A 24,045-nucleotide genomic window follows, 5' to 3' on the forward strand; every position below is an offset into this window, starting at 1 on the left:
GCGGGATTATTAGGCCATTTTAATCGGACAATTTGACCGGAGAGATTTAATTTTGTCGGACATTTCATTTTTTTTCCGGCCAATGTCCGGCAATTACCGGACAACGGAAACCCAGATATAAACATACCAAATGTTTGCATATATGTTGTGTAAATAAACTTGCATATATTAAGTAGACATACAGTAAATTGTTCACATATATTAACTTAACATAGGGCAACTTAAAAATGCATCATAAATATTTGAATTATATTTATATACAGATTTTTACTATAGGTAATTTTTATATGGTATAAACCTATATAAAACCTATATGAAATCCTATATAAGCATACAGTATTTTTTCATATATACTGATTAAATCAACCTGCATAAATGAGACATTGTTCACACACTTTATTTGGCATTAGCATACATTACATTATAATAATTTCACTATGGGTATTTCATATATGGGATAAACCTATAGAAAACCTCTCTAAAATCATATATAAGCAAAATGAATGTTTACATATGATCTGTAAATAAACTTGCATATGAATTAGGTATATTGTGTTAACATGTTAACATACAGTATATAAAAATTTATCAAATAAATATTTTTAATATATGCACATATACTATGTTTACTATGGGTATTTCATATATGGTATAAACCTATAGCAAATCATATATAAGCATACCGAAAGTTTGCATATATATTCTGTGAATAAATTTGCATATATAACTTAAAGATATAAATATATAACTTTGACATATGCCTTAGACTTACAGTTCCATATAAAAAGACATCATACATAATTTTAATACATGTATGTAATTATATGGGAAATTTATACATGATATAAACTTTTATTTTCATATATCCTGTGTATGTATATGATAATAATATATTGCCTTATAATGTACATATATGACAACACTACTCAGGACATATATGTACATATGTTACGTTTCTGTATGGGCTCTTTCCCTCAGAAACTACAAAGTCTGAGCTTTCAGGAGAGGGTTCTTGTTAAAGGGTTAACTCCTTTAAATTCCACTATACGAACTACAACAGCAAATACTACTGCAAGTGATACTATCACTACTACTGCAACTACTGTCTATTGTTTCAACTGCTAGAAAGACTAAAATAGAAAGAATATTGCCACTCATATTAGAACCACTATTTTCACAATTGTTACTAGACCTGTTACTGCTACTTCTGCAAAAGCTAATACAATTACTGCTACTGGTGCTAAAATTACTACTACTTAGTGTAGTTCATTGCACACATAAAATAATACAATACACACAAAAAATAAGACATGCATACATAGTGATTTTATTGATATTGACTCATTTACTTACTTTTACTTACTAACTATACTTACACTGTGCTTGCAATCATTCTATGATTAATTGGCTTTGATGTGTTTTTCTGTTAACTGTGTATTTAGGTTCTGCCATGCAGAAGAAAACAGAAAGAAGGCCCTGGAGTGATGGGGAAAAAAAAGCTGTTTGGCAGCAGTTGGGAAATTACATTACTTTGGACTAAGTTCCCGGCAAAGAAAAATGCCTGGAGTGCATAGAGGCAGAATCGGCACTTGAGAGGAGACACTGGTTGGACATTAAGAATCATGTACACAATACAATTCAGTCGAGAAAAAAGAAGATGCTCAGTTAAGTTGTTTGTTCTTGTTTGCTGCTGTATACTGATGTTAAAGGGTTAGTTCAATTCTGTCATTAATTGCTCACCCTCATGTCGTTCCAAACCAGTAAAGCCTTCGTTCATCTTCGGAACACAAATTAAGATGTTTTTGATGAAATCCGAGAGCTCTCTGGTCCTGCATAGACTGCAACGCACCTAAAACGTTCCCAGGTCCAGAAACGTAGTAAGGACAACTGTAAAATAGTCAAAAGGTAGTCTTGTATATTTGTAAAATTATGGTTGAATCATTAATGTCACATGGACTGTTTTGATGATATCCTTACTACGTTTCTATAGCCCATGCAGGGCTCTACTCTCAAGGCCTTGTCCTCCCCTTAAGTTTTTAGTGGTTTATACAGTGCATGGTACACAGGAAACTCCACGTCATAAACCCAATCCCATACAGCACACTTTGCAACAGTGTGTCGCAGGGTTCCTCAGTCCACACGTTTACACACTCCCGCGCCACGCCAGAAATGACATCACTCGTGATGGTTAGACGTGTACTCCTAAAACACCCACCACTGCCTTTATAGGCCCGACAGGCCACATTAACCAACAACACGCCCCCTCATTCCACCTATTTGTAAAGAAAACTACTACCATTGGCTACATTACCTTACCTTATTTGTACTTCTCTTTTAATCCATATTGACTCAGTCTTCTATTGAATCAATAAAACATGTTGCCAGATTATATTTGTAATCATCATTATTGCCACTTTCATAGACGTCGCTGTGTATTTTAACAAGCTATAAATGTATTTTTGCTAGTAGGCTACTTATGTGTGTTTAAATGTCTGAAACCTAAAATAAGCATTATATGGTTATAATGAGTTACTGTGCCCCCCTTTCCATCCTCTCCCCTCCTGCTGAACGGGAGCGATTTCTAAAGTGAAACTGGTAAAAAAACACTGCGCATACTAAAGCAATTGCACGCTTTCATGAGCATCAGCAACTACACGCAATCACCGATTGCACACAAGTTACCCAACCGAAAAAAAGCACTGTAGACCCCCAACAGCATCACCTGTGTCTTGATGTTGTAATTGTGACAGACGTATATTTAAACAGTGCATGGGCCACATTGATTACCAGAATTTGTTGGCGGGCCTGATTAAAAGTTGTGCCGGGCCTTGTAATTGACACATGTGGTCTAGGGGTGTAACAAAAATAGTGGGGAGAGGCTGAGAGGACTGTCGTCCCAGGGGAGATACACAAGAATGCTCAGCAACACCAGTTTTAAGCAAATAAACCAAAGGTATTTTATTTAACAGAATGTGGAAGATACTTAAATTAAGGCTCCGGGAGAGGAAAAGGCCAACACAAAAAACAAAAAGTTCCTTTGGCTAGGGTTGTAAGAAATAACTTGCCTATAAAAAGAAAATGAAATAAAAATGCAGAGATACTTCCCTGACTTTTTTTCTCTCCTGCGTTTAAGTTAATTGAAAAAATAAATCGCATCCATCTCCCTACAAAAGTTTTTTTTGTAAAAAAACACTCTGCTACTGACACTTTTAACAACTTTACCTTAACACTACAGGTAAAGCAATCAACGAACACTTGCGCTGGGACTAGAAGATGGTAACTGTAAGGATGGAACACCTCAGCCTCTCTCCCTGGACTGCAGCTCTGCAGGTTCCTTTGTACTCCAGCTAACGAGCTCAAACAGGAGTCAGGTGGCACTCATTAGCCTGTCAAGCAGAGAGCTGGGGCACGTTCAGGCTCACAGCGGTGCCCAATGTTTTGCTACGGTTTCCGGGTTGAACGACATGTTTCCTGTTTGAGATGCATTTTCTCTTGTTTGGTGGGTGAGTCAAAAATGTCAGCCCAATCAGCAGCAACGTATATAAACCACGTGGTATTAAAAAGACAGATCGCACAATAGGTCCAAGTGAAGTCACTTAATATGAGTCCACTGCAGCTCGGTATACACAACAACTGAAGATATTAGAAGACATGTTTGTCATAAGAGTTTTATAGTGACAGCATATCAACATGATGATGATGAATTTGTAAGTAAATTTAATTAACATCAAAATAAATTAAGAGCAAATATATTGTTTGCACATGTTTATTTACAATAAAGGCAAAATAACTGAAATAATAAGAGCACAAGTATAGATCTGGAACTTCTTTAAGTCTGTCTAAATATGTAGTAATTGCAATGTCTTCTGGTCCATATCCTTTCCTTAGGAAGGTGTGCTAGACACTGATTAATGTAACATAAAAATACTATACATATTTATATATTTTGCTGGTGTATTGTGGAGTGACACTTTCATAAACTTTTCTATGATCCTCTGATTATATAATGGTAGATATTACAGTATCATAGCACACAACAGTGATCAGCAATAACGATAAGCCTAATACAGCATGAGAGTGAGTAATTAATGTCAGAATTTTAATTTTTGGGTGAACTATCCTTTTAAAATCTCTGTCGGATGCTCGGTGCAGTGCATGAGCAGAGTCCTGTAAGGCATTTGGATACACTATGCACAGGTTAGAGAGGCCTTGGGTAAAATATCCATCGACACAAACAAAAAACGAGAAACTCGCAGCAAGGCTTCTTCCTTGTGCACCAAGCTGGACACTTTAGAGATGGCCTTCATGGCGCATTTTTGGAACACAGTACAATAAAGTTTCAGGCCACAAGCAAGCAGTTACAGAGGCACAACATTGATATATTTACGGCAACTCGTCTCATTTCATCTCTGCAGGACTTTGTGGCAGCGCAACGAGATAACTTTGAAGTATTTGAAAGAACAACCATGAATGTATCCAGCATGTCCCAAGTGTTTCAAGCGTGACATCCAGGTCACAAAAAAAACGCATAACAATGGCAAGCGAGAGTATAGAACCAGCTGAGATGCATGATGGAAGGGATAATTTTCGAGTAGAGACATTCAGTGTCATCATTGACAAACTCACATCCTGTGTTCAAGATCACTTGGAGGCTTACAAACACATGATCTGTCTGGTGATCCTTTCATACCCGAAAACTCTGACATTACGGCAAGCGCCGACGCACTCTCAGCCTCGTACCCACTGGATTTGGATAAGAGCCTTGCAGATGAACGGACTCATTTCAGATCATTTATGCAGGATGATCAAAAAAAACATGCTCCAAACAATTATTAATCTTAATTTACAATCAACTTTTCCAAATGTATACATTGCGTTAAGACTTTTTCTGACACTGCCAGTTACGAACTGCGAGGGAGAGTGCTATTTTTCCCAAATGAAACCAAATTCACTAGGCCATCGAGTCTGAACTCTTAAAAGAGCTCAGTTTCTATGAAGTTGTACATAACTTTGCGACCAGGAAGACAAGAAAGGAACTCATGTAAAGTACAGTAAGAAATTATTTTATTAACCTGCGTTGCATATTAGTCAATTTGTAATTGTGCATTTTCTAAATCTTTTGTTTGATGATTTGATGTTTGCACCATGCACAGGAATATCACACTCACAGCACAGGGTGGTTTTATGGTGACAATTCTTTTTATTCATGTGATGCATTAAAGGGGGCATAACACACACAGTTTCACCCAATCTCATGTTAATCTTGAGTACCTATAGAGTAGTACTGCATCCTTCATATCTCCAAAAAGTCTTTAGTTTTATCATATTTATAAAAGAAAGACACCGCTTTACGATTCTCTCAGAAAAAAGCCAAGCTCCTGGAGGCGTGCTGTGGACGGAGCCTAAAGATTGACGAGCACTTGAGCGCCGATCGCGAACAAAACAGACATTTGATGCCGTTTTACTTGCCGTCTGCAGTTCTGAATCATGCCTGGGATCTTTTATAGCTGGGACTGCTCCATTTTTCAGTATCAAATGATGTGCAAATCCAGCGTCGAACTGGGCCTTGTTTATAAAACGTTCGTCAACAAACACACTTGTGAAACTCCATTGCTGCCCCGAAAAACAAACTGCATCCACTGTCCACATAACGCTAGGTTCTTCGAGAAGCTGAACAAGGTTACCTTTCCCTTATAACCAAAAACACACTTCTTTCGAGACCTTTTTCCCGAGCCAGTCCTGTGCAGTGCAGCCAAATGAAGCACGTTGATGGGCGCGCTCTTGCTCTCGCTCTGGTCGATGCGTGCACGGGCGCGCTCTTCCAGGAGAAATGCCCATTTAAGGAGTTCCACCCTTGTTTACGTCAGCAAGAGCCATGATTGATAAAAAACTTTCTGAAACTTGTACGAACCTGGAAGGAAGATTTTTGGCACAGAACTACCCCGTCATACTTCCAAATCGTTTTTTTAAACTTTGGCCATGCTTAGCATGAGAATCCAACCCTTTAACAGTGTAAATGACTCTGAATGCACAAAACAGCATTGTACCCCCCCCCCCCCCCCTTTAAATATGTGTATATTTGACAGCTAATTAAAGACGCGAGTTTCATATGCCTTAATTTGCTTTATTGTTGATTTTTCGCTGCATAGCTAATATTAGACTTGTAGACTTTATTTTTTTTAGCATAGGTTTAGTGCAGACATATTGATTCAGCGTGAGAACGGTTTGAATATTCATGATCATCTTAACTTTCATTTTCCAGATATGCTGTGAAGGTGGCCGATTTTTACCACCAATTTCTGATATGTTTGATATGTGAAACTCTTTTGATATGTGAAAGGCCACTCTCCAGTCAGGTATGGGCTATGACGATTCGGGGTTGGGGAGAAGGAGCGACTCCCTTGAGTGAAATTATGTTCTTCTGTGTGTTAATCTGTGCTTGTCTCCATTGTGAATCCTCATGTGAACCAAACCTCAAAGTGAGAAACTCTTTCCACACTGTTGGCACACAACAGGCTTCAGTCCAGTGTGAATCTTTACATGATTCTTGTCTGTTTCATCACTGATTACATAAAACTGTTCTCTCTTGAGTGAATCCTCATATGGTGACAAAGAATTACTGTAAATCTTTCCTCGCTGACCATACAAATGGGTTTTTTATATGTAAAAGTTTGTGCACATTGAGCACATATGTTGGCAGGTGAATTCGCTCTCAGTGACAATACTTGCGTGGACATTAATAATTTCTTTACGTGAGAATTTCTTGCCACACAGTTCAGACATCAAAACCAACAATATACTTGCTCAATTCTATATTAAACCCAGGCAAAATGGAGTTATGTCAATCTGGCAGTTATCAAACCCCTCATCGCTTGTCCCAGGAGAAACGGTTTATTATAGATCAATCCCAATGTTCAGTTTTACAACAAAAATGTATTTCAATCAGTATTTAAGCCCCACTGTAGCATCCGTTGCTATGGATGATGTCAGCATGATTACTAACTATGCACACAGTGATTGGCGGATAGTCTTCATCAGAGATTTATTTGTAGAAATATTGTAGAACGCAATATCATGTTGCCATATTCAAATAAAGGTTTAAAAATAAAAAATGTTAATAACTGCCACATTCAAATAAGGATTTTAAAATGCAGGGTAGGAGTCACTAATTAATCAATTATGCTCAGCTAATTGTCAGCCTCTTACATGAGCTATGCTTTTCGCAAACAATTAGTGAATATGCATAGAAACTTAATTAACATAGTGGAATAATCATGGATGCTAGTAATACATGCAAATGTAAAAGAAAACCAAACTGGACACAAGAACAGCTGTTAATGAAAACAAGGATGTAGAATATCAGAGACTGAATCAGACAAATTTAAGATGCGATCAGAACATTGAAACATGAGGAGCTGGAATTCCACAGAGAGGCCCAAGAAAACAGGACGACGTCGTAAATCAGATTCCTAGCTCCAACTAGTCTGAAGCAAGCAAACTAACCAGCAAGCCTCTTTCACAGAACAGCTTACAACCTTGAGACAAAAGAACACTTATTGATGATTCCAATTCAGGAAGGAGACCATCAAATTTGGGGCAAGTAATCAAGACTGATGGTCAGAGAGATGGCTATCACATGGGTTCCAGGCTGAAAGTCACAAGCTTCCTTAGACTGACTTCTCCCCCACATAGAAGACAGACCAAACCAAAATTCCTTTGTCTAAAGAACATGCCTTCGTTCTCCATAGAACTACACAAAGACTTTCTTTTTCATATGCACATAAAATCATCCTAAAAGGACATTTCTATGCAGAACCCCATATTATGTTTGTAACCCACATATTAGACTATCATGTTTCAATCAAATATTATGTATGTCTTTTTAATCATTATTGAATAGCTGAAGGATTCATATGCGTGTTTGGTATGTATGAGTTTGAAAAATCATGCTTTAAATGTGTCTTCCAATCAATTCTTTTGTCAAATGCATCATAGTCTTGTTATATAAATCATGTTCAAAAGTATACTTTGCAAGAACCTGTAAAGTTCGGACCTCTGACTGAACAGATAACATGTTGATTTATTAGTTGGGTGGAGGAACAGAGCAACACCCCAAGCAAGGACAGTATCTAATTGGTCAAGACGTCCAGATGGGACGGTCTGAAAGCCGAGTTTAAAAACTCAGGACACCATCGAACTCTCTCTTGGTCCTCTCCCTTCTCTTCTTCTCTTTTGCCACCGCGTCTTGACGATGCTCTTTGAGCGTGCTCTGGCCCACATTCCAGCTGCTACCACACTGAGAAGAAAACCAACCTAGTCTTTACATCCTTTTATTCTTTTACTTTATTTTATTTTCCGTTGTGAGTTTCATGTACTCGGTTAAGTTTTGCCGCCACGCCTTGTCTCCAAGTTCAACTGGAGTCTGTGACCGCCTCAAAACTTCTACCAGCCAAAACTCCATTGGCTTCCCAAGACGTCACTTCACGACAACTGAACTCTCAACTGTGTTAAGGGAAACCCCTTAACACAGGCATAGCAAGCAAGTAACACCTCCAGGTTCTAATTGAATTGGTGTATTTAATATAAATTTTAGCCTCATTGAGAAACTCAAAGCGAGGGTTAAATAAGTGATTGATGGCTGTTCAGGTCTATGCAATAGCACATATTGCTGTAAACTTGTGATTTTCACATTTCCATTCAACTCATCCTTTCCTCACTTTCTCTCTTTCTGCAACGTGTGAATGTGTTAATGCTTGTGTTCATGTGTTAGATTAGTTTACATGTCTTAGGGTTATATAAATAAAATCGTATGTATATTGAAAAGAGAAGTATCTTGTGTTTTGTGCTTAATCTGCCGATCGTTACTGTGCTATTAAATAGTGTTTTTAATTTTAATATCCTGTGAATCGCCGTAACAGTGATTCTGTTCAAATCCCTATAAAATCATAAATGATTCCCTTTGAGCTAAATTAAACTATTTCTTTAAATTACATATTAATATTACGTTTTTTTTTTTATTACGTTACAAGGATATAATCAAAAGGAAAATCTAGAGTCAGGATAACCACCAAAACCAAAGGCTAAAAATGACCTAATCAACTCTGTATTACTGTGCTATAGTTTTGATTAACATCAATTAAAATGACCAATATCGAATCAATACGACTCGATTTCCAGAAACTAAAATTAAAATAATAGTTCTAAAATTACTACACTGTAGTGGATTATATATTTACACTTTCATTAAAAACAGTTGTAGTTGCTTAATAAAAAGGTTTTTGTGCAGTTCGGGGCTTTTTTTACGTTGCTTTTGTACTGTTTTGACTAGCAGGTGTCACTAGTGTAGGGTGAATCAAGCACTTCAGTGAATCATTCAGTGAGTCATTTTGCAAAGCTGAATCTGAAATCATCCTCGAAACCCTCATTCACTATTCCCTACCTTATTCCACTAAGACAATTCACTTCGGGGAGTGCATGAAAATGAGTGAGTGAATTCAGACAGCCTTTGAGTGTCCATCGACTGTACATTTGTAATTACGGTGCAATGTGCGATTGAATGAGTGATCTTGATTACGTCCACTATGGTTTCGGACACCACTTCAAATGGATGTCCACTACTTGATATAGGGAGTGTATAGGGGCTATAGGGATTGATTGATTTAAATCAGCCACTGAATTTTGTATCAACTGATTCAGAGTTTCGAAAAGCTTTGGTTCTCCTATAACAACTCTTTCATAGCACCTCCCTGCAAAAGGGTAATAACATACAAATTTTGAGTTGGTCATCTTGGCAATGGCTTTCTTCTGACTCTTTATACCTGCAGTTGCCAGTGCAGGTTTGCAACCGCAACGCTGTTGACCTCAAGTGTCTATAAGGCTGATGATATACGGGGCAACTTTTTGAGCAATTTTGCAAGGCAACTTTTTTTGAGCAATGTTGCTTGGGCACTTACCCATTAAGAATTAGGGGTGTAACGGTTCACGGTTAGGTTCAAAACAACATGGTGTTTTTTTTTATTTTCAACAATGCAGTGTGCTGAACAACAGTTGCATCTCAGATCAGCTGCAGGAGTCTGATTTTCATTTATCACACGAGGAGAGTGAGTTGAGCTGACGAGTAAGGTGAGAAAGACAAGAAGTTGGTGAAAGATTTAGTATTTAGAATTTAAGATTTAGTAAACAATGGTGTTGCCTATATTGCTTATCAATTTGAGCCCGATTGAGACGCAAAGGATATCAGTGAAGAGGATCGTGCAGAACCTGTGCAAGCACGCCTTTTAATGGTAGGCCCAAGTTTTTTGTTTGTTGTTGTCTTATAATTTTAGATATGCTGTTATTTGTAAATGCTACTGCTTATGTTAGCTTTTAATATAGGGTTTTATTCTGATTAAAGCTTTAATACAGTACAGCAACTACACACGTCCATGTATAACTGATGATCTGATGATCTGAATGAGAGAGAGAGATGTCACAAACCCAGGAAGTAACTCGTTGTAGTCCCTACGAGCCTTTTTTTTGTAGGCATTAAACTGCCAGAATTTAAAAAGACGATATCTCTGTTTGCATTGAACTTTCAGCTTTGTAACTTTGCAGATATTTTTTATGCTCAAATTAAACATTATACACCAACTAAAAAGTGAAATCGCAATCAACCCCCCCTTTAAATTGGTCGTGGGCCCTGTGTCTCACCTGGTTTCCCTGTGTATCATCAGCCTAAGGGCCATTATTCCCCCATTCTTTCAAGGAGGTGTTCCACTATCGACTCCACAACATTTTCATTAACCCTTCCTAAGGACACATCTTGGGAGAGGGCACGCAAATGTGAAATTACAGCTTGAAAAGCCATAGTGCTCATAGTTGTCACCAAACTCTTCGGTCTCAAAGCTCCACCCCCATGCTACTTGATTGACATTATTAATAATTAGTTACACTACTAGTTCCTGCAAAATGTAATATTGTTACTGTAACTAGTGACTTCCCAACACTGTTTGTAAAGAGATGCACGCTTGCACAATATTCAGTGATAATCAGTCACAGAGCGAAACTCTATGAATACAGACTGTAGAAACACTGTTTATAGAAGCCAGAGTCTATATTCATACATAGTTTATAGAGCTCATCTGTACAGAGTCTCACACAGTCTGACAGCATCGCCTCAAAGATGAAGAGATCTGAAGATCTGACTGAGCCAGCAGGAGACAGTAGTGGGATCAAAGATCAGGCTGCTGAGAATAACCCAACAAGTGAAAGTCAACAGCTGAGATCCAAAAACAAATGCTGTCATCAGATTTTCTTATATGCTCATTTTTACGTCATTTCTGTGAATGATGTGCAATAGAAACAGATTCAGGTTTGGTTTTTTTAATGCAAACGAAAGCAAGGCTGTGAAGGATAGACAATATAGTCTGTTGCACTTATAATAAGAATAATTACCTATATAATTTTATTTTTGCTTAATATTAATACAATATTTATATAATAAAATTCATACATAATAGCAATGGTAGCAAGACCGCTAATATGAATCTAGTACATACATTGAAGCACTTATTTTGCGTTGAAATTTGTAGTCAAATTTTACATCATGATGGTAGCAAAGGACATTATGGCACACAATATACTGACTGCGCAGAGAACATTGGATTTTACTGCAGATGTACATAATATATCCTGTAGGTGAGAATGTACAGTACTCCATTTGTTCACTTTCATCAAATTTTAATCTCCAATATGTTTTTGAACTCTTTTTAATCCTAAAAATATCCCACTGCAAAATAACTGAATAAAAATACTAACAATAACTGTATGTGTATGTGCTACTTTTTGAAATGTTTTGTGAGAGTTGGGTATTTTTGCTCATTTAGGTCATTCGAAAGGTGAATACAGCACCTTCACTAATGCGAAGCTTAAAGAATTAACTACAGAAACTTGAGCACTGAATAGCAAATCACGGTTAAGTGTCTTCAAACACATGGTTGTGGAACCAGAGCATAGAAACTTCCATCCCTGGTACCTCTGGCAATATGGCACAGAAAGCCTTGCCGAGTATTGAAAAGCTTCCCTACACGGCCATCACGTGTTGCACTATTGGGTGAGAAAGAGCACCATCACAAACATGCACAACGAGACATGATTTTCATGAAACTCAATAAAACTGGATTAAATTTTTTTCAGTTGAAGTCTGCCAAGATCAACTTTTTATAAAGGTTTACTTTTTTGCAAGATGAGTATTATGAATTGTATTTGTATTGGCACTAACCTACACACGTAGTATTGGACTCCATGAAACCTCTTTGATGTGTCATATGAGACCATGTTCCCCTGTGCCCCATGCATCCATTTCCAACCACGTCCTCCACATGGATCAACAAGAACCTGCACAACATTTATACAGTAAAGAATGTAAAAAAGAATAGGACAGGTGTCATCTCCTTGCCTACAGTTCTGCATGTATTTGTTATCTTTACTGCTTTAAATATAAAAATAATGATAACACTTTAGTATGGGGACCAATTCTCATTATTAACTAGTTGCTTATTAGCATGCTTATTATTAACATATCGGCTCTTTATTAGTACTTATAAAGCACACATTCTGCATGACCATATTCTACATCTCTAATCCTGCCCAACACCTAAACCTAACAACTACCTTACTACCAATTAATAAGTAGCAAATTAGGAGGTTATTGAGGCAAAAGTCATAGTTAATGGTTTGTTAATAGTGAGAATTGGACCTTTAAATGAAGTGTGACCAAAACGAAATACTGCAGTGAGTACCTCATAGCTATGGGCCTGATGCTCTCTCCAGTCATATTCATAGACGCAGTAATGATTCCTTACAAACCCACTGTGCCACCCTTTGTCAGGTCCAATGGCTTTGCACACTGCAAGATGGGTTATAGAACGAACAGCATCTGTAAACCACAAGGAATTATGGGTTAATCAAGCCCAATAGCTATGTTTCCTCTGTTGGGCTAAAAGCGAGCGTGCTATTGAGTGCCAGGGCCAGTTGCATTTCCACTGTCACTTCCGGGGCTTGATCGTGCCTTGTCGGGGCTTCCTCAGAGCTAACCGCCAGGGTTTTTCAGCCCGCTGAACTTTGGTCCAAAGCGGGCAAACTTAAGAGTTAGGAGACGCTTGGCACTGCTTCTCATTTTCATATGAAGCTATCAGCTAACATCAGCATTTAAAACATTTAAAATAAACATTTTAAAACTCACCTTAAGTCACCAGCAAGCATCTGCAATAACTTACGATTGCAATTTGATGGGAATTCTGCGGCAGAAATGTATTATATGTAATGCTAAAGGCTACAAATGCTAACCATTGCTTTAATTAAAAAAAAAAAAGCTTTTCTTACTTAGATTTTTTTGTCTTGTTTCCTGCCAAAATATCTAAAATTTCTTAAATCAAGAAGGATTTTCTAGACAAGTAAAAATAATTGTCTTGTTTTCAGAAAAAAAAACTAGTCAAAATTAAGTGAGTTTTTGCTTGAAACTCAAAATAATCGGCCAATGAGGTAAGAAAAATAATATTTTTTTCTGTTTGGCATAAGATTATTTTTCTTATCCCATTGGCAGATATATTTTGCTTCTCAATGGTTGGGTTGTGTAACATTTGCTTTAGAGAGGAATGTTAAGGGTGGGTTTTTAGGGTAGGGCAGGTCTGACAGTGGAAACACAGCATGATTTTGGCCTCAGCAGTTTGAGGTACGAGGCTATTGGCCACACCTGGCTTGTTGTTAGCCTTAGCTCGACAGTCTTTCAGTTTTCTGTGCTTATAAATTCAATCCATTGTAATACTACTACATGATTTTATAATTTCATTACATGGAATCAGATAAAGAATGGAACTGTCAGAAGAAGCTTAGTCATGAAGATGTTTGTGTGCTTAAAAATGCAAAGATTCGTGATATTGTACATTAACTTGAAAGCATGGACATAGGCACATTAAATTAAGAATCAGCCTAATCTAATGCGATTATATGTGAAGTAAAGTTTGCATACTGCTGGGCACTCCTCTGGTATGAACCCACTGGAGGTCTTGACTTCTGCAGCCCTGGTAAGGGTCTCCTTTCCACGGGCTCACACAGGTGCAGCTCCTGATGTGACTGTAGGAGAAGCATCTGGCATTCACTCCACAGGGTTGAACTTGGCATGTTTCACGACATGTGCCAATGGAGCCAGTGCAGACCTCATTGGCCTTACAAACGCTGTTTTGCGTGCAGCTGTCACACTTGTGTGGTGTGAAGGATGGACAGGGTTGCTGTGGGCATTTATATTGAGCAGGTAGAGGGTGTGCGGCAGAGCCCCAGCCAGGCGAGCATGAGGCCTTACAGACGGTGGCTCTACCTTCAGATTTGCACTCAACTCTCCCATTTACCTGCTCAGCGTAGCAGACAGGCAAGGCGCTCCACTGCCCTCCAGAGCACCCCACGATATGTGGGAAAGGCTTGAGTAATCCACCACATTTAATTTTGACTTGCTGGTGGGCTGTGCTGTGGTACAGCTCCTTGCAATGGTTGTTCTGAAGATCCACAGCCTTTAGAGGGCCACATCCGTTTTTATTGAAGAGTCTCCACTGCTGTGAAACATAGTCCTTAAAAACCTTCCCAACAATGTTCACTGCTTTTCCAGTGACCAGCAGATATTTCGACCAAGCTAAAACAGCTTCCTTTTCTAGGGCGAACATGTAGCGCACAAAATAATCAATCTGGTCAGTGTAGTATTTTGAGCACTCTACTGGCTCACCAGACTGTCTTTGGGAGACCTGAACCAGCAATTTGCGAAAAATATCCAGAATGTTGTCTTTGTCTCCAACTCCAGTGCCCATCATCATGTGGTGAAATTCTGTGAGATAAAATTTAAATGAGTGTTCTCCTGTGAACTGAGCTCCAAATTCAGAAACATAGTGGCATTGGGTTATTGCACTGTTTTTAAGTCGTGAATGTAATGCGCTGATGAAGCGAAACTTCTGAATCACATTGCTGTATTTGACAAAGGTTTGTGTCCACTGGACATCATGTCGGACAGACCCAACTATTTCTTGTGTGTATTTCGTCAGCTCCTGGACACTAAAATAAATTTGTGTCAGATCAGGGACAGGTTTATAGATCACACTATTGATTTCACCTTCAAGAGCTGCATAGTTAATAAAATTTTTAATGCTTTCCTCACATGCTGGACCATGGAACATCTTGTAGCACTTGCAGAACACTTGTGTGGTGTCCTTGATGGGTTTACATTGTCCATGGTTGCAATTCACATCTGAACAAGGAGTTTTCACCACAGTATTTCCTTTAAGGAAGATATTAAAGTCTATGACAGCGTTTTTAGGGTATCCTGCTAACTGACAGCTCAGCTTAATATCCGGCACATCTGTTTGAGCATAATCTGATGGTTTATTAACAGTATGAAGAAACTGTATGTGGCTGGTAACTTTAGCACCAAGCCTGTGGAGCATCTTATCCTTCATTGTTCCACACTTCTGAGTATTGCTCAGTTTTAATAATTCTTTTTGCAAACTGGATGTAACATTCTGCTTAATGTTTTGATCAACAGTAAAACCCTTTTCTTGATGAATTATGTGAACAGATGTCTTTTCTTGAACAATGTAAATTGACTTTCCAAAGGTAAACTCATTTCGAGCATTTTTTGGGTGGGCAATCACTACCCATTTGAACCAGTGGAACTTGCTCTCCAAATGATGCTTAATATCTGACGCTAGCTTTTCTCTACTTGGGAATCGTTGACTGCTAAGTTTTACAGCATCCTTCTGAGCCCACTTCTCAAAGTCATCAGCGCACTCAATCAAGGCATCCTGTATGGCTGATAAAGTGTTGGACAATTGTTTGACTGCTTCTTGTACCTTTGCTTCACCATCACAGCCCTTTAATTTGGAATAAAACAAATTTAACTTCAGTCCTGACACCATCAGAGTGGTGAAGTAGGTGGAGTATTGCACCAGAACATTAAAATTACCATTGGATTTCTTGATGATGAGCTTTAAGAGATTCTTATTCAAGCTGATATTATTGTTCTCAGTGATGTATTTGTATAAATTAGCAACACTTTTGTTTGTGCCAGTGTTTTCATAGAAAGTGGTGAACCTCTCAGCCAGCGTGGTCTTCTGCTGCTGTGTGGAGGCAAAAGGAGCAGTCCGTATGAATTCTGTTAACTTGGCCCAGGAGTTCTTGATCACATTCTCATCTTTTCCGTAGCTGCTTGCATAGTTTGTCCATTTCATTTCTGATTGCAGGGTGGAAATTTGAAGGGAGAGAGAGTTGAGTTTACGGTTGACCTCAGCAAACTGTTCCTTCATGAACTCCAGTGTTGGATCCGATTGGGGAATGGATGCGGAGATGAAGCTAATTAAAGACTTGATAAAGCCAAAACTTGCTGAAACTTTGCCAAGAGAACCAAAGACTTTTAGGACTTTTGTGGGTGGGTCACGAGCTGCGTCTTTCCCCTCTTTTTTAAAAACTTCACTGAGATTTTGGAGAAATTCTTTAGTCGCTGTCATGCCCTTCTCCACTTTATTGACTTGGGAGACATCAATTTCAGCTGTGCTTAAACAGCTGTATATAAGCAGATAAAGGATAGTGAGGAAAGTCTTCCCAATAGCCATGACAGCTTCACCTGTTTAAAAAGAAAGAATGCATTAAATGTGTAATTAGAAGCACTGAATATGTGGCCTGATGTCGCCTAACCCTTTGAAGCATGCAATCACACTGGTGTAACCAGGGACGGATTATGGGTTGTGTGGGCCCCTGGGCAAAACGTTCGCGAGGGCCCCCCCCTTAAAAAAAATAAATAAATAAATAAATAAACGCCAGCATTGTCTGGGATGGCTAGTTGTTACGTCATCATGCCACTTGTGGGTCCAAACTAGTGCGGCGTACTATGGGACTGAGCTCGAATCAGTGTTGCCAGCTTCTTTCGATGGAAAGTAGCTAAAGCCAGTTTGAAAAGTCGCTAAATGTCGTCAGATGACGCCATGCGCTAATTAGCATATTCATTACGTCATCGCGTCATATTACCTTTTACATTTGTTTGTCTCTCTGTACTCATACTGTATTTTAATGCAGCCAAATTCTCAATAAAACTGTTTTCCTTTATATATTTTACTGTTTATGTTGTCAGTCAACGGGATAAATATGAACTAGTGACTGAAACGCAGCCCTTTAAGAATACATAACCAGCTCTCCCTCCCAAGAAGTTAGTCTGCACAAAAATACTAATTTATAATCGAGCCGTCGTCTGATTAAATCAAATAATACATACAAGATAAGACAAGACAATTCCTGTGCTGTGATTTCGGCTATATTTGCATGTAAAATTAGAGAAGCAACATAATATTTATTTGAACTCTATTTTGAACTTTATTTGAAATTTATTGAAATCGAGTCACCTGCTATATGTAGCTGATTCTGAACGAACTCGTCTCTGAGATGAACGTGTTCTAACGCATTTTTAATCAATAAAATGTTAACACAATAGTACATGTTTGACCATTAATTTTTTGACATTATAGGGGAAGCCGAGCTTCCCTTGCAGTCTTAAAGAAATCCCCACTGGTAGCAACTGTCTACTACAGCATGCTGTCTGCTGTTCTAGCATCGAGTGAAATAACCATCAGACAGAAGTCAGAAAATATTAGAACTTGTCCAGTTTTAATCAACAATGCAAACTGATCATGCAGTTTGAATGTCATACAATTCATGCTCTAAATCAAAGCACTTTTGCTAATCATCCCATTTCTATTCAGCAGCCTGGTTATTACCATGGGAAAAGATAGGTCTCTCCCCATGATTTACGCATTGCAAGTTCTTCAATGTGAAAAAAACTGTTATTAACACCAACTTTCTCAAATTAATTCAAATATTTATTATTTGGAGTGTCATTATTGATGTCACGTACATTCACATCAGAAGAGACCAGAGCGACGAAAGTCATTATTTCTCTATGGAGAGTCGGCGAATTGGCCGAACAAAGCAAATTCACTGGCAGCGAAGCGAATTGGGCGACCAGAGCGAAAAAGAGAAGTTAAAAGTCAGTTAACCTTATGTAATGAGTTATGACGCGGTTCGGTGAAAACCAATTCTAATATATAGATTTACCTTGGCGACATGTTCGCTTTGGTCTCTCCTGGTGTGAACGTACAGTGAGAGCCATGTTGGGGCACGGTTAGTGATCACACTACATGTGTACCGTGTCCAGCTGAACCATGCCAGAATCCACCTGTGTACCATATCCCCGTACAGAACGGAGTGATCAGGGGTGTAGTGGTAAAATAAGAGGTGGGTGAACTACGAATTCTGTGATCACATTTTGTGCATAAACTATACTATGATGTGCATTTAGATGAATTGAGAAGTGGGTAAACTCTAATTCTGAAATTTCAGAGGTGGGTAAACCGTGTTTACTTGCGTTTAGCCTCCACTACAGCCCTGGGAGTGATTACACTGGTCAAACTCTTACACTGCTACACTGGTCTGGGGGCCACTCAGCGGGCAGGTTAACCGCCTCCATCCCACCATGCTACCGCTCCCTAGTCAGAGTGCCTTCTGTAAGGCTGTTAACAAGCCCCCCTCCCCTCCCCCCAGAAGCCAGGGGCCCCATGGTAGGGGCCCTTGTAATCAGATGGCCCTCTAAAGGTACACTACACCCTCCTCCCTAGGGCCTCCTAGTAGGGCCCTCATAATCAGAGGACCCTCTAAAAGCCCCCATCCTCCCTAGGACCCCCTGGTAGCCAGAAGCCAGGACTATAATAGGAGGGCCTTCTAAAAGTAGGCTCCCATGCACCCATTTCCCTTTAAAGTTCCTATAGCAGGGCCAGGGGCCCCCTGAAAGCACCGACCCCCCCACCAGCACCACCACAATTCAAGGGCCCTTGGCAGCCAAACACCCTCCCTATAGGGTCAGGGGCCCTTGTAGGCAGAGGATCAAAGAATGTAGGCCCTCTAAAATAGACAAATGAAAATAAATTGTTGATAAGCGTTGCAAATTGTTTTGGGCTAGGGGCCCCACGGGCCCCCTGCACCCCTAGGGCCCCTGGGCAGCGGCCCCGCTGGCCCGGTTCGTAATCCGTCCCTGGGTGTAACCTGGTCCCTGGAGTGTGCTATCACATGGTGTGTTCAGAACAATTAGTGCGTTAGATTTTAAAATCAAGTGTGAATGTGTAAGTTCACAATCTGCTTATAATGCAACACACTAGTGATGCGCGGATGAGCTCAAACTTCACCCGAAGCTGCAGCTTCAAATAGAATTTGCTTTGCAGATTTGCTTTATTCAACATCAAGAAGATCAGGCCTGTTGGCGCCAATAGCCTAGCGGTTAGTGCGCCGACATACAGCGCAACTACGCTTACGGCAACCCGAGTTCGAATCCTGGCTCGTGGTCCCTTGCTATTCTCGCTCCTCTCTCTTCACCCAAAAGCTTTCCTGCCTATTCTACACTGTCCTGTCCAATTAAAGGCAAAAAAGGCACAAAAATAAATCTAAGAAAATCAGGCCCTTTCTTTCGGAACATGCTTCATAACTTCTTGTTCTGTCCAGGCTGGATTATTGCAGTGCTCTCTTTGGAGGTCTTCCAGCCAGTTCTATCTATCAAACCTTTACAATTAATCCAGAATGCGGCAGCAAGATGCATTCTTTTCAGCTCATTAAAAAAATTTATGTCACACTTCTGTTTGTCAGTTTGCACTGGCTACCAATGGCTGCTCGCATAAAATTCAAGGCATTACTGTTTGCCTACAAAACCAGCACTGGCTCTGCACTCCTTTACCTAAATTCATTACTTCAGATTTATGTGCCTCTACAAGCTTGAGTTCTGCAAGTAAACGTCGGTTTATTGCGCAATCCCAAAGAGGCACAAAATCACTTTCACAGACTTATAAATTAAATGTTCCCACCTGGTGGAATGACCTGCCCAACTCAATCTGAGCAGTCCTTATCCATCTTCAAGAATCAGATAAAAACACATCTCTTCCATCTTTATTTGACCCTCTAACTCTAGCACTCTCTATTCTAATTCCATTCTTTATAAATAAATAAAAAAGTCCCTTTTAGACTTGGAATCTATTCATTTACTAACTGCTTGTTTAAAATAAAAAATAAAAAAACACTAGCTTTTGTAATCTTTTTGTATTCTATGTGTTTTCTTTTTATTTATTATACAATTAACAAAAGCAAAAAAGGCCTCTAACACTAGCTTGCTCTATACTTTCTATTCTTTCTTTTAATTTATTATATAATTTAAAAAAATCCTTGCTACGTGTACTGGGTTAAAAATATTTTTTTATCAGTAACAATGACTCTTAAAACAATAAGAACAAGTTATTTGAGTGAACAAATCCTTTATTACAACAAACTTGAAACCATTTTAATGAAAGTATTGAAGTCTCCCTTTAAAAAAAAAGTTATTTAAAAATTAAAAATAAGTACCGAGTCAGTGTTTACAAATGTGCGGAAGGAGGACCATATACACATATTCAAATGTCTTTGTGTCAGTTTATCGTTTAAAATGCCCATTTCGTGTGCGTATCCTGGGTGTTTTAATATTAAAAAGCCTACTGACTCGGTACTTCCGCCTAAGTCAGCCGTGACCTTTTCAACGTAATTGCGTATTACGTGACGTCACGAACGCGCATCACAGAACAGAGCAAGGTGAGCATTTGTGCTTATAAAACTTTAACTTTTTAATTTATTTTTTAAATGACCGATTGTTTCGCTAGATAACACCCTTATTCATCGTCTGGTATCGTTTAAAGCCCTTTGAAGCTGCACTGAAACTGTCATTTGGATCTTGAACCGTTTGGGTCCCAATGAAGTCCATTTTATGGAGAAATGTTTTCATCAAAAACCTTAATTTCTTTTCGACTGAAGAAAGAAAGACATGGACATATTGGACGACATGGGGGTGAGTAAATTATCAGCAAAAGTTTTTTTAAAAGTGAACTAATCCTTTAAAGATCTTGCTGCAGCATTAGTCCAGTAGTCCAAATGAGATAAGATGAAAGCATGTGTGACTCTTTCAAGATCTTTAAGAGGTAGAAAAGGACTTAACTTTAGACATAAGTTTTAAAAGAAAAAAGCTTGACTTAACAACTGTATTTATGTTCGTCAGTTGTAAGGGAGGAATCAAAATTTCTCACAGTCGGTTTGATGCGAGAATGTAAATGACCAAAATGTACCCACAGAAGACTACGAAGTCTACGATGTACTTATGCTTACAATGCTTTTGGGAAACGCAGCCCAGATCTAAACCAGGTTGGATTTGTATGGTTTTGTCAATTCTAAACTTTGAAACTTACAGTTTGTTCAGCTAGTTTCATGCACCGTGTCTCTGGGTATCCAATCCTCTGACTGATTGTGGGAGAGTGCTTGTTTCCCTTATCTGAGAGCTCTTCCCTTCCACCAGGCTCAGATCATCTAAAATCCACTCAGAATTCGTATGTGCCACACAGAATGTACAATGTGAATTCACTGCTTGTCCTTCTCATGCATTATTTTAAATGCATTAGTTTGTTTGGTACATTGGTCATTTTCAGGTCTTATTCGCAGTTACAGATCACAAAATGAGTAAAGTGATATATATCTTAATAAAGACACTCCGCCTGTAGCTCTTGCTCCAAATTAAAATAAATAACAATGAAAAAATTTTAGAGACAAAATTGCCTTTTGCTGATAGATATTTATTATATGAATTATAATTATAATTTTTTTTGTGAACAATTATTTTTTATTTTATTTAAAGGCAAACTCAAAATACAAAAAAAAAAAAAAACACATAGTGATACTAAAACTACAAATCAGAAAGAAGTGAATTATAATTATAATATTAATAGAATTATGAACTGACAATTAAAAATAACTTTTTATTTAAATATTACAAATATATACATATAAACACAAGCTTTAATGTAGTTTTTAAAATGACTAAGCTTTTCGTTTCTTTTTTCTTTTAATTGTGAACTTCTATTTATTAATCAAATTCATGTATTTATTTTCAGTTACATTATTGTCAGACACCATTAGAATTTCTGTGATGGTATCTTTTGTTTTTTTTCAGCAGGGGATCCCATCGATATCGACTGATACATCGATAAAATATCTAACGATAAAATGTACTGATGTGTAAAATATCGATACCTGTAATATAAATAGGCACCTTATTTTGGCACGGTCTACATTTTCATGCAGTGTCCATCTATGCATTACCGCCAACGCTTGCATTCTCGTTCAAACTCATGTGTCACGACTCGATATAAGGACTGCCTGAAGGCACAAGCTGAGTATTAAAGATGCTCTGGACAGTTGACAGAACTGTCAAGGCCTATGTCTTAACATAAAGTGTTGAGAAAGGAAATGCATGTGTATAAGTATATTGGATCCGTGCTTTCGTTCTTAAAGTGAAAGCAGACTAGCATTAAACCTCAAAGAAAACAAAATCTCTCACTGCTCGAATAGTATAAAAAAATAGTATTTTTATAACTATTGTTCCAATCGTTTATTTTTCTTCATTATTAAACAAAAAAAAAAATGTAAGCCTATTTTTTTTGTGAATGTCCCAATTGAAGAACAGGATGTGTCAATTTCAGATAAGTCTTCAAGTTATATATTTAGGTTAAAACAATGTAACGTTGACCAATGTGCTGTACAATCTCTAAATAAAATTAGCACAATATTAACTTTCAGACAAACAATGACCGACAACAGGTTATAAAAAAGGCTCTTGCTAATCAGTCTACAGAACCAAACGCTAATTCAAGTAAATGCACTTTTAATTTTCGTTTAAAATAACCTAATGACGGAGCCAGTCTTAGATGCAGAGGTAGCTTATTTCAGCGCTTAGGAGCTGCTACTGCAAATGCCCGGTCACCACTCAATTTCAATGATGTTGAGATACAATATACAAAACAATAAAACACCAGAATGACTCACCTCAACACACGATCATACAGGTACAAATTCAGACAAAGACTACAACCAGCACTGGGCTATTTATACGAAAGCTAATGAATCACATGACAACAAAAAAAAGAGGAAGAGCTGTTTAAAAAAAAAAAAAAAAAACCTCATTCAAATTCTTGTTTTGTTATCCTTTGTCTTTGCGAAGTCACTTGCATGTGCCTTATTATTATTATTATTTTTTTTTCAGACAGTATGGCTTATTCCAGTGGTCTCAAACTCAATTCCTGGAGGGCCACAACATCTCTGCAGAGTTTAGCTCCAAATCACACCTGCTTGGAAGTTTCTAGTAATCCTGAAGAGCTTGATTAGCCAGATCAGGTGTGTTTGATTATGGTTGGAGCTAAACTGTGCAGAGCTGTGGCCCTCCAGGAATTAAGTTTGAGACCAATGGCTTACATATAGTATCATCACCCATGGCTGCTGATTGCTGGGGCTAAATTTGATGTGTCAAGACAAGAGTATAAAGCTTTAAAATTTGCACCAACTTTCCTTTCCTAACAATGATTGAGAACAAGCCATATCTCTGACAAGCTACGTATATACTGAGAGCTCAAATCTTTGGGGCTTTCAAAAATAGCATACTAATCTTGCTTAAAATGAATCTTTACCTTCATACATTTTGAAGTTTAGTTCTTTTTCTACTTACTTTCAACTGCCATTCACAGTAGCAGAAATTTTGACCAGCGGTGCCCAAACATCTGCATGCCACTGTTGATATATTAAGAAAAAAAGGCCTTGACTTAACACTTAAATCCAACGCTGCCAGATGACCTCATATCTCATTCACCGCTGAGAAAACATTACAGTATAAAGTGCATAATATTACAATAATAGCGCCTTTCATTCTCGCTGGAACGGGCTGTTGACTAATAATTTGGGTGGCCATATGTGCCATTTATACGGGACACATACTGGCCAGGATTTTTATATTGCCTAAAACATCCAAAGTAGTTTGACATGCAGGTATTGCACATAATCGACCAATTTTGTTTTAGGCAATACAGAAACCCTGGCGAGGATGTGTCCTGTAAAAATGGCCTGTATGGTCACCCTACGCATCATGTCTGCGCA

The 24,045-nt window shown here is 38.3% G+C and overlaps 1 protein-coding gene across 1 annotated transcript; it reads right to left on the reverse strand.

Annotated features, from left to right (window-relative positions):
* Positions 1-11,347: 11,347 nt before the first annotated feature.
* Positions 11,348-22,978, reverse strand: LOC306858856 (SE-cephalotoxin-like). Its single transcript, XM_079399624.1, has 5 exons — positions 22,945-22,978; positions 14,009-16,639; positions 12,780-12,916; positions 12,260-12,375; positions 11,348-12,084 (listed from the first exon to the last, which is right to left on the reverse strand). The coding sequence occupies exons 2-5, from the start codon at positions 16,626-16,628 to the stop codon at positions 11,964-11,966; spliced, it is 2,994 nt and encodes a 997-aa protein (XP_079255750.1). The 5' UTR covers positions 16,629-16,639; positions 22,945-22,978; the 3' UTR covers positions 11,348-11,963.
* Between the last annotated feature and the right edge of the window lie 1,067 nt (positions 22,979-24,045).

Source organism: Barbus barbus (genome assembly GCF_936440315.1).
Source record: "Barbus barbus genome assembly, chromosome: 39".
NCBI classification, from domain to species: Eukaryota; Metazoa; Chordata; class Actinopteri; order Cypriniformes; family Cyprinidae; genus Barbus; species Barbus barbus.

Excerpts from the sequence above, each read along its gene's own strand:
- LOC306858856 (XM_079399624.1), bottom strand. The coding sequence starts at position 16,628 with ATGGCTATTGGGAAGACTTTCCTCACTATCCTTTATCTGCTTATATAC. Across the intron at positions 12,917-14,008 it reads TACCAGAGGAGTGCCCAGCA|ATGCTGTTCGTTCTATAACC; the intron begins GTATGCAAACTT and ends TGTGGTTTACAG. Across the intron at positions 12,085-12,259 it reads GTCCAATACTACGTGTGTAG|TGCAACACGTGATGGCCGTG; the intron begins GTTAGTGCCAAT and ends CTCACCCAATAG.